The 15,364-nt window shown below is 46.1% G+C and overlaps 1 protein-coding gene across 1 annotated transcript in view; it reads right to left on the reverse strand.

The window, feature by feature from the left end:
- Window positions 1–15,364, reverse strand: part of LOC144495164 (hepatocyte growth factor activator serine protease-like) — a 76,623-nt gene that overhangs the window by 2,455 nt on the left and 58,804 nt on the right. Inside the window, exons 13-18 of the mRNA XM_078215156.1 lie at window positions 13,578–13,752; window positions 12,789–12,883; window positions 11,230–11,470; window positions 8,840–8,979; window positions 8,579–8,719; window positions 794–942 (exon numbers count right to left, since the gene is read on the reverse strand). Coding sequence (XP_078071282.1) covers window positions 794–942; window positions 8,579–8,719; window positions 8,840–8,979; window positions 11,230–11,470; window positions 12,789–12,883; window positions 13,578–13,752 — 941 coding nt within the window. The remainder of the gene's footprint in view (window positions 1–793; window positions 943–8,578; window positions 8,720–8,839; window positions 8,980–11,229; window positions 11,471–12,788; window positions 12,884–13,577; window positions 13,753–15,364) is intronic.

The raw sequence follows: 15,364 nt of genomic DNA on the forward strand, positions 1-15,364 counted from the left end.
TCTGGAACGAGCTGCCAGAGGTAGTAGTAGAGGTGGGTACAATTTTGTCTTTTAAAAAGCATTTAGCTAGTTACATGAGTAAGATGGGTATAGAGGGATATGGGCCAAATGTAGGCAATTGGAACTAGCTTAGTGGTTACAAAAAAGGCAGCATGGACAAGTTGGGCCAAAGGGCCTGTTTCTATGCTGTAAACCTCTCTGACCCTATAACCCATGGTGTATGATCTTAGTGAAAACTGTGACCCTGCGTGACCTGGTTTGACCCATGTATAATGTCAGGTGACAACCCTTCTTAGATCATAGATCATAGAATCCCTACAATGCAGAAGGAGGCCATTTGGGTTATCAAGTCTGCCCAACCACAATCCTACCAGGCCCTATCACCATAATCCCATGCATTTATCCTAGCTAGTCCCCCTGATACAAAGGGTCAATTTAGCATGGCCAATCCACCTCACCCGCACATCTTTGGACTATGGGAGGAAACCGAAGCACCCGGAGGAAACCCACGCAGTCACGGAGAGAATGAGCTAACTCTACACAGACAGTGACCCAAGCTGGTAATCAAACCTGGGTCCCTGGCGCTGTGAGTCAACAGTGCTAACCACTGTGCCACCGTGCTGCCCTAACTGTGCCACCGTGCCACCCTAAATTCCCCCTACCCCAAGTTCTTGTCGACAGGATTGAATCAAAGTGTCGCACCGTCAATGAGGTCATTTCTGAAATGGAGTTGCTATAATGTTTGTTTTTTTGTGCTTGGCGAGGAAGCTCAGGTGGAAGGCACATTGAGTACCTGGCAGGAATCAACAGACTTTATGAGGTCTCCAGCGCAGAGCATATCCAGTGTCACCTCGCTGCCATAGAGCATGTTGCTGCTGCACAATATCTGGGATATGATGGGGACGGAGGCTTCCTGCAAAGTCCTCGAATGTTCACTCGCATCTGGAAAAGGAATAAAGCAAAAGACAAAGCAGAATTAGAAAATAAAAGAAATGTACAGCACAGACAGAGGCTACTCAAAGAAAAAAGAACAAAGAAAATTACAGCACAGGAACAGGCCTTTCAACCCCCCAAGCCTGCACCGACCATGCTTCCCAACTGAACTAAAACCCCCTACCCTTCTGGGGACTATAATCCCTCCATTCCCATTCCCATCCTATTCATGTATTTGTCAAGACACCCCTAAAAACTCACTATTGTATCTGCTTCCACTACTTGCCCCGGCAGCGAGTTCCAGGCACACACCACCCTCTGTGTAAAAAACTTGCCTAGTACATCTCCTTTAAACTTCTGACTATCCACTCTGTCCATGCCCCTCATAATCCTGTAGACTTCTATCAGGTCGCCCCTAAACCTCTGTCGTTCCAGTGAGAACAAACCAAGTTTCTCCAACCTCTCCTCATAGCTAATGCCCTCCATGCCAGGCAACATCCTGGCAATTCAGCCCACAATGCCTGTGCTGGCTCTTGGTGTTACCATTGTGTTGTGTCCCAACACCTCCCATCCTTTGTCTGTTATTCCAACACCTGTCCAACTCCCTTTTAATATATTTTTAAAATTAATTTATGGGATGTGGATGTCGCTGGCTGGGCCAGCATTTATTGCCCATTCTAATTGCCCTTGAGGAGGTGGTGGTGGGCTGCCTTCTTGAACCATTGCAATCCCTGAGGTGTATGTACACCCACCGTGCTGTTAGGGAGGGAGTTCCAGGGTTTTGACCCAGTGACAGTGAAGGAACAGCGACAGGTTTCCACATCAGGAAGGTGAGTGACTTGGAGGGGGATCTCCAGATGGTGGTGTTCCCAGGTGCCCTTGTCCTTCTAGATAGTAGCAGTCATGGATTTGGAAGGTACTGCCTAAGGAGTCTTGCTGAGTTCTTGTAGTGCATCTTAGTGAACGTTTGTGGATGGGGTGTCAATCAAGCGGGCTGCTTTGTCTTGGATGCTGTCGAGCTTTGTGAGTGTTGCTGGAGCTGCACTCATCCAAGCAAGTGGGGAGTATTCCATCACACTCCTGACTTGTGCCTTGTAGATGGTGGAGAGGCTTTGGGAAGTCAGGAGGTAACTATTCACCACAGGATTACAATCCTTTGATCTACTTTTGTAGCCACAATATTTATATATCTGGTCCAGGTCAGCTTCTGGTCAATGGTAACCCCAAGAATGTTGATGGTGGGCTTTCAGCAATGGTAATGCCAATGAATGTCAGTGGGAGATGGTCATTGCCTGGCACTTGTGTAGCGCAAATGTTACTTACCACTTGTCAGCCCAAGCCTGGATATTGTCCAAGTCTTGTTGCATTTGGACATGGGCTGCCTCAGTATCTGTGGAGTCGCGAATGGTGCTGAACTTGTCAATATTATTAATGGAATCTGTTCCCACCACCTTTTCAAATCGAGCATTCCAAATCCCTACAACCCTCTAAGTGAGATATCGGTGCTCAGCTTCCGTGTAGATCTTTTGCAAACGTTATTAAATCTGTGACCTCTAGTTAGTGATAAACTCACTCGGGGGAATGCTTTTTCTCTATGTTATCCAAACCTCTCACCAACTCGAAAAACCTTCATTCCATTCTGAGGAGCCGACGTCTCCTTATAACTCATCCCTGGAAACATTCTTGCAAACCTCTGTATATTTTTATAAAAGTAAGCATGAAAAATAGTCCAGCATGGCATCCAAATTGTTGGGTTCCTACAACATCTTGATCAGTTGGGCCAGTGGGCTGACAAATGGCAGATGGAGTTTAATTTAGATAAATGCGAGGTGATGCATTTTGGTAGATCAAATCAGGGCAGGATTTACTCAGTTAATGGTAGGGCGTTGGGGAGAGTTACAGAACAAAGAGATCTAGGGATACAGGTTCATATCTCCTTGAAAGTGGAGTCACAGATGGACAAGGTGGTGAAGAAGGCATTCAGCATGCTTGGTTTCATTGGTCAGAACATTGAATACAGGAGTTGGGACATCTTGTTGAAGTTATACAAGACATTGGTAAGGCCACACTTGGAATACTTTGTACAGTTCTGGTCACCCTATTATAGAAAGGATATTATTAAACTAGAAAGAGTTCAGAAAAGATTTACTAGGATGCTACTGGGACTTGATGGTTTAAGTTATAAGGAGAGGCTGGATAGACTGGGACCTTTTTCCCGAGAGCATAGAAGGCTGAGGGGTGATTTTATAGAGGTCTATAAAATAATGAGGGGCATAGGTCAGCTAGATAGTCAATATCTTTTCCCAAAGGTAGGGGAGTCTAAAACTAGAGGGCATCGGTTTAAGGTGAGAGGGGAGAGATACAAAAGGGTCCAGAAGGGCATTTTTTTCACACAAGGGGTGGTGAGAGTCTGGAACAAGCTGCCAGAGGTAGTAGTAGAGGCAAGTACAATTTTGTCTTTTAAAAAGCATTCAGATAGTTACATGGGTAAGATGGGTATAGAGGGATATGGGCTAAATGCAGGCAATTGGGATTAGCTTAGTCATTAAAAAAAAGGAGCGGCATGGACAAGTTGGGCCAAAGGGCCTGTTTTCCATGCTGTAAACCTCTATGACTCTATGAATCTATGACTCTATGACTATGATTCTAACATGAAAAGAAATCCATCACTTTATGTTCAAAACTTTATTCTTACTGATATTTTCTTTAATCGATTTTCCACTGAACAAAAAAAGATGGCTGCTGCAAGTCACAAGAACACAGGGGTAATCCTTTGTTCCACCCAGGAGTTCTGACAACAAAATAATTCCTCTCTCAGTCTGTGGAATCTCACACCTCATTGGACAAACCCCATGTAATCGACAAAAGCAACAGAAGTGCAGACAAACTGTCTTCCCAACCTGAACTATCACAAAGGAAAGTGATCGGAGCTGATTGTACTGGAACAGATGTTAATAGCCACCTCATCTCTCCCTTATGGAAGAACAATGGAATTCTGGCCAGAAACACAGAAGCTGATTGTTGAGCTGCAATTAGCCATTAATGGGCCATGTCACATGACATAAGCCTCTGGCCTTTTTGAACAGTTTTCACCTCACACCATTAGCCTCAAAGGCAGTCTGCTGTTTAACATCCAGCTGGTGAACCACCAACAAACAGCTCTCCAGACAGAACAGCCGCCTGTTCCTCAAGCCTGCCCCTGTTGGAAGATTTCCTACCATCACCTGCAGGACCAACCCAGTGTCTGTGTACCTACTTCATCTTGCGGCATCAGCACCAACTGTGAAGCAAGTTCTGCAACTCCAGTCTTCAGCCAGCAGAACACAAACTCCTCTGTGAAAGCGTGCCCATTGGACTCTGACTCTGGAGATTGGAAGTCACGTGGACTAATATTCTAGTCTCTGGTTCTTGCACTGTTACCATCCAAAATTATAAAACTCCATTTTCTATCCCTCCTTTAGTGTGCGTATGCGTGAATACGTACATGTGTGCTGTGGGAAGTCACAAAACCTTGAGTTTTGAACGTGAAATAAACTAACCTTCTGAGTTAATCCTAATGTGCTCTGGATTATCAGTAAATTGGATGGAAAAACAGACTGCCACAAACTTTACAAGTAATTCAAACAGACAGGTGATGAGAGGAATTAAGTATCGTCTGCCTGTGTCTCTCTCCGTCCATAACAGAATCCACAACAATTTGTGCTTCCCAATTCCCTTTGTAGTTCAGGGAAGGTTCATTCGGCCAATTTCTGGGATGAAGGGCTTCGTCTAAAGAAAGATTGAGTAGCTTGGAGATTTGAAGAGTGAGGGCTGATCTTATTGAAACATATAAGATTCGGAAGGGATAAAAGTAAAATACAGCGGATGTTGGAAATCTAAATAAAAACAGAAAATGCTGGAAAAGCTCAGCCGGTCTGGCAGCATCTGTGGAGAGGGAATATGGAGCTAACGTTACAAGCGCATATGATTCTTCTACAGGGTTAAACAGAGGGAGTGGTCTTGACAGAGTAGATGCTGAGAGGATGTTTCCCCTTTTGGGGGTATCATGGGCGGTACTGCTGCCTCACAGTGCCCGATTCGAATCCCGGCTCGGGCCACTGTCTGTGCAGAGTCTGCACATTCTCCCCGTGTCTGCGTGGGTTTCCTCCGGGTGCTCCGGTTTCCTCCCACAGTCCGAAAGATGTGCTGGTTAGGGTGCATTGGCCATGTTAAATTCTCCCTCAGTGTACCCGAACAGGTGCCGGAGTGTGGCGACTAGGGGATTTTCACAGTAACTTTGTTGCAGTGTGAATGTGAGCCTACTTGTGACACGAATAAATAAACTATTAAACTTTAAAAAAGAAGGATTTTTGTTTCTCAGAGCAGCATTAGTGTTGGAATTCTCTTCCACAGAGAGCAGTGGAAGCTGGGTTATATCATTGATTTTTGATTGATAAGGGAGTTCAGGGTTATGGGGCACAGTCAGAAAAGTAGTGTTAAGATCACAACCAGATCAGCTGGATCAAGGGGCCAAATGGCCTATTCTAATCGTATTAAAATTCCCAAAGTTCTTCACCAGAGCAGCCAAAAATTGACACGGAACCACACTGGGAAAGGTTGATCAAAGCGATTGGTTATAAGGGAAATGATAAAGGAGGTGAGAGGGACAGGGGCGCTGAGAGGTTTAGGGAGGGAATTCCAGAGCATGGGCCCTGACAGCTGTTAGTCAGACAAAGGGAATGATATGTATATGTGCAAGAGACCAGAATTGGAAAAGCACAGGGATCTCCCACGATTGTAGGGCTAAAGGATAGACTGGGATGGGGTGGGGGGGGGCGCGGGTGAGGGGGTGGGGGGGGGGAGTGTTGTTAGGGGAGGAAGAACAAGGTGATTTGAAAACAAGGGTGGAAATTTTCAGTCAGTAAAAATCTGCCTTTTAGGTGTGATGATACTGTGCCTTTAAGAAATATATTTATATCATGTTTCTGATAAGGGGGCATGTTTAAAATTCAGCTCTGTCTTGCAGGGTTTGTTGAGGAAAACCTTTAAATCAGTAGCTGGGAGAACAAGGTAAGTACTCATTTTAGACATGAAGTGTTTGTTTAAGCAGAGCTAATGCATTTGTGTTTTACTTGGATTCCCCCTGGGGTTTTGGGTAGAATTTCGATTAGGTTGATTACTAGAGACAGATTCATGTGATTAAAGGGAGGAGCTAAGGTTGCAGGAAAGCGGGGTTTCAATTTCATTTAAAAATACAAGCAGTTGTTGCCTGGACTGCCAGAAGAAAGCAGTCTCTCTCTCTCTCCCTCTCTCTCCCTTTCTGAAAAAGCCTCTCTGAGAGCTCCAGGCTGGTAACCTAAGTCACAGTAAGTGTTTTTCTTACTAATTTTAAAGAGCGGGTTTAAGTCTATAAGAGGAATATTGCTTGAATTGGAACTCATAGCAATAGGCTAGCAGTTAAGACTTGTATCTTGTCATGTTTAAGTATTGTTCAATTGTTAAAGGTTAAACTAATTCATTTGTTATAGTTAAATTGTGTTGTTAAATGAAATTCGTTTTGATAAAAGCTTCTTAGTTTGTTAATAGAATCGCATCTGGATTGAAACATCTCATCCTAACATTAAAGTCAAAATCGCAAATTGTTGGGATCTAGTCTTGCTTCATAATATTCCTTGGAGGCTCTAATTTGATTTCGGAACACAGGTGATGCCTGTCTGGGTGTTCATTAGGCCTTTGCAGAATTCTTCGACAAGCTCTTCCCATGATGTGCAATGTGGTGACAGAAAGATGTGTCCTATTCTGTTTCATCCCCAAAGGCTTTGTGAACAACAGATTATTTTCATTGGTAAGTCGATGACAATCCATTTTGCACGTAGTGGGACCCCATCAACATGTATGACCATTTCACTGTCAACCGTGGGTAGCAGTCTCACCAAACCTCAGACAATTGTACGTGAAAGTCCCACTCCAAAAACCTGAGTGTAAAAATATATGCTGACACTTGTTACAACACTGACAGAGTGCTGCACTGTCAGAGGTAGCATCTTTCAAATGAGACATTAAACTGAGGGATCTATCCGTCTACTCCAAAGGGCGTTAAAGATCCAATATCACTATTTTGAAGAAGAACAGGGGAGTTATTCCCAATGGGTGCTGCACGGTGGCACGGCGGTTAGCACTGCTGCCTCACAGCGCCAGGGAACCGAATTCGATTCCCGGGCTTGGGCACTGTCTGTGTGGAGTTTGGACATTCTCCCTGTGTCTGCATGGATTTCCTCCGGGTGCTCCGGTTTCCTCCCACAGTCTGAAAGACGTGCTGGTTAGGGTGCATTGGCCGTGCTAAATTCTCCCTCTGTGTACCCGAACAGGCGCCGGAGTGTGGCAACTAGGGGAGTTTCACAGTAATATCAATATAGTGTTAATGCAAGCCTACTTGTGACTAATAAATAAACTTTAAAACTCTATGTTCTGGCTAACATTTATCCTTCAACCAAAACCTTGAAAAATTGATTACCTGATTAGTGTCATGTTACTGTCTCTGAGACCTGAGCAAACATTGCCCTCAGAAAGGCAGCATTCCCGCAATGTAGCACTGGCAGAACTACCCAGAGCAAAGAGCTCAAATCCCAAAAGTGGGATATCAACTCTTCACTCAGTGAGCCATAGCCCCTGTACATGTTCCAATGAGGGACTTCATCCAAAATGTTAATTTGCATCATCTTTGATAATAGTTATATGATGTCCGTGTTAATGTTGAAGCTGTACAAAACTTTTAAATTGGTAATAAAGCACAGCTGTCCCCAATTGGGGAAGGATTAGGGAATTTGGAAGACTGTATAAACCAGTTCACTCTGACTGTCTGGGAGGAACTGGGAGAGTCTGTGGGTGCGATCTTACGACCTCGTCCCACCCGTCTTTCAGCGAGGCGAGGTGGTATAATCGATGAGAGTGAAAAATCAGAAACGCGCCTGGTTTCCGCCTCCCCTCATTGTACCAGCCCTGTTTTGCTGGCGAGATTGGCTTTGCGCCCTTTATTTCAATATTGAGTCCTGGATGTTTTTGTCCCAATGTCCCTTGGGCGGGTGGGGGAGGTGGGGGGGGGGGGCAGGAGATTGTCCAGTCCATTGGGAGATCGGGCACCTGTGCAATGGTGCCCCAGCAGCTCAGCAGCCGCTTCTCTGGTGAGCTTAGTTCCCCCCACCCCTCCTTACTGGCGAGAATCGCATCCTGGCACTTTTTTCGTACTAAATGCCATAAGATTGCGACTCACAGCTCAACGAAAAAATGAACGCGATTCTCTCCGGTTTTCTCACTCATTAAGCACTTTTGTAAGATTGTATCCTCACTGCTGGTTTGGAAATGAACCTATTTTAAGATACAGGCTAGCTTCAGACTCATTCTTCCTCAACACACAGTTATTGGAAATAACATTCCCCAAGGACCAATCTGCAAATCCTTCCAACACACGCCGAGGGCAGGGGGTAAGAGTGGGCAAGGTTCCTGGTCAGCCATGTGATTGGAAAGGACATTGGAACCTCTACCATCACTATCCATAGCTCCAGACTGCACACTGTGTGTAACTGTAACGTGCCACCATCACCATACTACTCCCCACACTTCTCAATTTGCTGAGGAATATGGAAATGAGGACTGTAATGTTTCTTACTTTCATGTGTGTGTCCCCATCCAGAGATCTGGCACTCAGTTTGAGCTGGGAAAATGTCAGCAGCCGCCGGTAAACAGAGCGTTCGAACAAATCGAGTCTTGATCGCACAGCCCTTGTTTTTCTTCTTCAACCTTAGAAGGACTAGGAGGTCAAAAGAGGTTCAGTTGTGACACATAAAAAAACGCACACATGTCTGGCCTTTCAAACGAAACTTCGCAGTGGCACAAAGCTCAAAGCGAAGGTAAATATCAGCGGTGTTACCTATGTCGTGCTTTGTTTCGTCGTATACATTGTACTCATCATGTACGATATACTTCTCGATTTCAAACACCTGCGTATTCTTGTTGGTTTTATTAAAATAATGCTGGCCCAACACAACTCTGATAGATGAAGTCAGTGGACTTAAAAGAAAAGAGAATACCTGTTAGAATTTACCGTGGGGACACAGCGATGAGAAACAAACCATTCTTTTAACAAACCTATAAGAATCTACGGTGGCACAGTGGGTTAACACTGCTGCCTCACAGCTCCAGGGACCCAGGTTCAATTCCCGGCTGTCTGTGTGGAGTTTGCACGTTCTCCCCATGTCTGGGTGGGTTTCCTCCGGTTTCCTCCCACAGTCTCAAAGATGTGCGGGTTAGGTTGATTGGCCGTGCTAAGTTGCCCCCTAGTGTTAGGGGGTAAATCTGTGGGGTTATGGGAATGGGGCCTGGGTGGGATTGTGGTCGGTACAGACTCGATGGGCCGAATGGCCTCCTTCTGTACTATAGGAATCTATGGAAATTCCGGGCCAACGGGAAACCTCACCATATCTTCCATCCCCGGTACAATTAATGATGTATCTGCGGGTTTGGCACGGTCTTGCATGGTGGGGTAGGTTTGATGGCATGGCTCCTGCCACCATATCCAGGTGCCATACTGGTAAGGCAGCCAACATGACCAACCCACCATTGAAGAAAGAATTTGGACCTCCCGAAGAATGAAAAAGGATCTCCAGGAACACTCTGAGGCTGGAAGATGGAGCTCCTCAATGACACTGGAGCTAGAATACCCACATGATAGATGTTTCCCCCCCCCCCCCCCCCCCCCCCCCCCCCGTAATCCCACTCACTGCTGTGGTGTTCCGGGATCCAGGGTCACTGGCTACCTCCTTCCCAAACTCCAGAGGCAACCAGGCCTTCCTCAGCTAAATCCCAGCTCATGCCGGGTTGGCCAAGATGTGTTCTGGATCAACATCTATTTCCACTGGCATCGTGGAGAGTTGGGTGTGGGAGGAAGATTCTGGCCTTTATCTGCATCACATTAGAATCATGGAATTCTACAGTGCAGAAGGAGGCCATTCAGCCCATCAAGTCTGCAACCAACCACAATCCCATCCAGGCCCTATCCCCATAACCCCATACATTTACCCTAGCTAGTCCCCATGACACTAAGGGGTAATTTAGCATGGCCAATCCACCTAACCACACATCTTTGGACTGTGGGAGGAAACCAGAGCACCCGGAGGAAACCCACGCAGACACAGGGAGAACGTTCAAACTCCACACAGACAGTGACCCAAGGCGGGAATCGAACCCGGGTCCCTGGCGCTGTGAGGCAGCAGTGCTAACCACTGTGCCACCGTGCCGCAATTAGCGGGATGCAAATCAGTCTCACGCCGGCCTCCAGCGGGATTCCTGATCCGCCCTGGCGGACGGCATTGGAAGATTTCTGGAGATGTAGGAATTTGGAGTTGGCAGAGATCCATGTTCTGTTGCTGATTGGATGTTCCTCCTGGATAAGGGACACTGCAGTTTGATTGGAGATCAAGAGGGATTAGGGACTGGAGTTGGCTCTCAGCCTCTCCAGCCACTGGGCTGATTGGACACCACCACTTGCCTATTCCTGATACCCTGACTCAACATTAATCTGTCAACTCAGTGAAAGGATTTATAACTTGTCTTGACAACTTCAGGAATTGGTTGCCCCATTTCTTTTAAATTATTTTATAGGATGTGGGGGTCACTGCCAAGGCCCATATTGCCCATCTCTAATTGCCCTTGGACTGAGTGGCTTGCTAAGGCCATTTCAGGGGACAGCTAAGGTTAAACCACATTGCTGTGGGTCTGCAGGCACATGGATGCCAGATTGGGTAAGGACAGCAGATTTGCTTCCCTAAAGGGACATTGGTGAACCAGATGGGTTTTGTTTTATGACAATTGGGTAGCACAGTGGTTAGCACTGCTGCCTCCCAGTGCCGGGGACCCAGGTTCAATTCCGGCCTCAGGTCACTGTCTGTGTGGAGTTTGCACGTTCTCCCCGTGTCTGCGTGGGTTTCCTTCTGGTGTTCTGGTTTCCCACAGTGCAAAGATGTGCGGGTTAGGTTGATTGGCCATGCTAAATTGGCCCATAGTGTCAGGGGCACTAGCAGGGTAAATACATGGGGTTGGAGGGATAGGGCCTGGGTGGGATTGTGGTCAGTGCAGACTCGGTGGGCCAAATGGCCTCCTTCTGCACTGTAGGGATTCTATGATTGACAATGGTTTCATGGCTCAATTCCAGATTTATGAAATGAATTTAAATTCCAGCAGCTGCCATGCTGGGATTTGAACCCATGTCCCCAGAGCATTAACCTGGGTCTCTGGGTTACTAGTCCAATGGTCAATAGTTACCTATGAGCGAAGCAATGAGCAGCAGAGACAACCCAACAAGAATATATAAGAGATCCGGCACAGAAGTTTTTCCCAATGTATATGGCTGCTAGCCAGGGCTGGGAGCCGGGCATGGCTGAGGAACCCCCAATAATCCTTGGTCTTGGGCCCTTTTTGACACGTTTCCCACACATGGGTGAGTGTTGAGGAGACATCGATACTGCAAACCTTGCAATAGGAGAAACTCTCTTCGACCATACATCTGAAAGACAGTGGGACAACTTAGTATGAGGTAAACCCAAACTCATCCCCAATTCGTGCTCTCAAGGTGACACGAGAAAGAACAGCATTAACTTATATTTATATAGCGCCTTGCACAATCTCAGGGTGTCCCAAAGTGCTTTACAACCAATGAGGTGTAGTCACTATTGGAATATGGGAAGTGCACAAGACATTTTGCACAGCAGGATCCCACAAACAAAGAACAATACAGCACAAAACAGGCCTTTCGGCCCACCAAGCCTGCGCCAACACATGACACCTTTCTAAATTAAAGACCTTCTGTCTCTACGTGCTCTATAGCCCTCTATTCCCCGCCTATTCATGTACCCGTCAAAATGCCTCTCAAACAGACAAGCAATATGGGCATGATAATATTTTTTAACAGATATTGGTTGAGGGATGAATGTTGGCCAGGAGAGCATGGAACATTCCCTACTCCACTTTGAAATGGTGCCCATGGAATATTTTAGGCCACCTGAAAGGACAGGTTCAACATGGCATGTGGAAGTTGGCGCCTCTGACAATGGAGCACCCCTTCAGTACAGCACTGCAGTCAGCCTGGATTATAAGCACAAAGGCTGGATTTTACAGGGGGCTGGATTCTCCTCCACCCCTTGGCTTACTGTTTGCTTGGGAAGCAGCCCACCATAACGTGGGCGTTATTTGGATCAGGAAGAAACTTCCATCTGGAAAGAAAATCCCAACTTCAAGAACAACCATCCAATTTGATTGGCCAGCAGCCCGTCACTATACTCCTCGTGCACCTCTGACTGTGTGGCCAAATTCCCCTCCAACTCCATTTTCAAGTTTGCTGATGACACCACCGTAGTGGGTCGGATCTCAAACAATGACGAGACAGAGTACAGGAAAAAGATAGAGGGCGGGATTTTATGACCTCACTCAGGTGAGGGTGAACTGGTATGACGACAATAATCTCTCCTTCAATGTCAACAAAATAAAGGAGATAGACATCGACTTCAGGAGGCATAGTGGAGGACATGCCCCTGTCTTCATCAACAGTACTTTCCACTGTATACCAATACACGTGACAATAATAAATCAAATCAAATCAATAAGTTAAATATTGGCCTGGATGCAGGGAGCAGGGGAACTGAACCCACTCTTCAATTGGCTGTAGAATCTGTTACATCCGACCATGAAGCCAGACTGGCATCAAGTTAGTTGAAATTGTGGAAGAATTCGCACGTTATCTCAATGTTGGCGAAAGGACAATGACATGAGCTTGCCTGAATTTACACCCAGTAATAATACGAATAGGAAGATGCAGGAATACTCACTTATCGAACCACACTTTGCGATATTGCAGTGCTCCCAGGACACATGGTTGTCCAACATTATGTAACACCAGGGTTTCTCATCACCATCTGGGTTTCTGCAACAGATAATTAGATCATGACTCCACCTTTCTACATCGTGTGATTAACCTACGCAACAGATCAACTTCTACACGAGTTCGATTCCCGGCTTAGGTCACTGTCTGTGTGGAGTCTGCACGTTCTCCCCGTGTCTGCGTGGATTTCCTCCGGGTGCTCCGGTTTCCTCCTGCAGTCTGAAAGACGTGCTGGTTAGGTGCATTGACCTGAACAGTGTGGTGACTAGGGGAATTTCACAGTAACTTCATTTCAGTGTTAAGCCTTACTTGTGATACTAATAAATAAACTTTACTTTACAATGCACAGGTGGTAGGTGAGAGGGAAGGAAGAAAGGTTACACTTATAAAGAGCCTTTCACTATCTCAGGCCATTTCCAACTGTTTTATCGTGAGGTACATTTGACGAGTAGCCGCTTAGAAAGGCCTGCTGCTGCTTCTAATTCTTGTGTTGTCCTCCCTCTTCCAACACTGATGACCCAGTTCCACACTACTTACACTGAATTAATTATACAACCAGAGAATAATACATAGAATAAGTTAATTGTGTTCGTGCTGGTTCTTTGAAAGAGTTAGCTAATTGGTCCCACTCCTCTACTCTGTCTCCATAGTCTGGCAAAATGTTTTCCCTTCAAGTACTGATCCAATTACCTTTTGACAGTTACTATTGAATCTGCTTGGGTTCTTTGCTTCCCACCTGCAATAGGAGTGGTCGCCCAGACCCAGCTGGAGAGCTTCTTCCAAACTGCTGATGTTCAGCTGATCTCGCAGGAAATCCTCACTCCAAGGCATGCACTCGATACCAGAGGAACTCTCATCCTCAGTGCCTATATAAGACATCCCATTGTCCTCATAACAGGTAGCTTCCTTATCTAGATCAAAACAAACATCTGTGAGATTATAGGATTAAGTTTCTTCTTCTATTCAGTTCCTGCATCTAGTTGTGCACTGAGGCAGACTTTCATCGGTTTCCACAGTTAGTAATTCCCAGGATAGGTTGCTGGTCTGTCACCAGGGCGCCACTCCACATCACGTGTGGCTGACCAGGAGTCGCTCCTGCTCTTCCCGCCAGCCATTGGCATGTTTGGAAGGATTTTGCAGGTTGGCACACTCTGGTTTTTTTGGGCGAGTTTGCCAGAGCAATCATTCCACCCTTGCTGGCATTGGGGCATCGGGATCCTTCCGATGAGTCCCCAGTCATGACCCCCTCCACAGCCCACCCCCTCTGTAGCCCAGCTCCCCGCATGTGCCCCCCTTTGCCAATCAAAATGAGAAAATAAAGAGCTTAATTCTGCACCTCACTCTCTCTCTGACCTCGGCCTCCTGCAACTTTCCAGTTGAGCTCAAGGAGCAGGACTTTCTATTCCAATTCAGCATTTTACAGCAGCCTGGACTCAACATTGATTCCAGAACTTCAGATGAGAAACACTGCTTCCGTTCTTTCAGACTTTTCTTTATTTTTTCCTGGGATGTGGGCATCGCTGAATAGATCAGCATTTATTATCCATCCCTAATTGCCCTTCAGAAGGTGCTGGTGAGTTGCCTTCTTGAACCGCTGCAGTCCATGTGGTGTAGGTACACCTACAATGCCATTAAGGAGGGAGTTCCAGAATTTTGACCCTGCGACTGTGAAGGAACGGTGATATACTTCCAAGTCAGGATGGTGAGTGGCTTGAAGAGGAACTTGCAGGTGGTGGTGTTCCCATGTATCTGCTGCCCTTGTCCTTCTAGAATCTGGATGGTAGTGGTCATGATTTGGAAGATGCTGCCAAAGGAACCTTGGTGAATTGCTGCAGTGCATCTTGTAGACGGTACGTACTGCTGTTACTGACTGTCGGTGTTTGTAGATGTGGTGCCAATCAAGCAGGACTGCTTTGTCCTGGATGGTGTCAAGCTTCTCGAGTGTTATAGAGGTTTACAGCACGGAATCAGGCCCTTCGGCCCAACTTGTCCATGCCGCCCTATTTTTTTAAAACCTCTGAACTAATCCCTTTTGCCCGCATTTGGCCCATATCCCTCTATACCCATCGTACCCATGTAACTATCTAAATGCTTTTTAAAAGATAAAATTGTACCTGGCTCTATTACTACCTCTGGCAGCTTGTTCCGGACACTCACCACCTCTGTGTGAAAAAAGTGCTCCTCTGGACACTTTTGTATCTCTCCCCTCTCACCTTAAACCTATGCCCTCTAGTTTTAGACTCCCCTACCTTTGGGAAAAGATATTGACTATCTACCTTGTCTATGCCCCTCATTATTTTATAGACTTCTATAAGGTTGTTGGAGCTGCACTCATCCAGGCAAGGGGAGAGTATTCCATCACACTCCTGACTTGTGCCTTGTAGACGCTGTACAGGCTTCAGGGAGTTAGGAGGTGGGTTACTCGCCGCAGTATTCCGAGCCTCCGACCTGCCTCTGGCAATAATTCTGCTGTTACCAGTCATATTTTGTCTCAACACATATTTAATTAATTAAAAGTTAATC

Source organism: Mustelus asterias, chromosome 6 (genome assembly GCF_964213995.1).
Source record: "Mustelus asterias chromosome 6, sMusAst1.hap1.1, whole genome shotgun sequence".
NCBI classification, from domain to species: domain Eukaryota; kingdom Metazoa; phylum Chordata; class Chondrichthyes; order Carcharhiniformes; family Triakidae; genus Mustelus; species Mustelus asterias.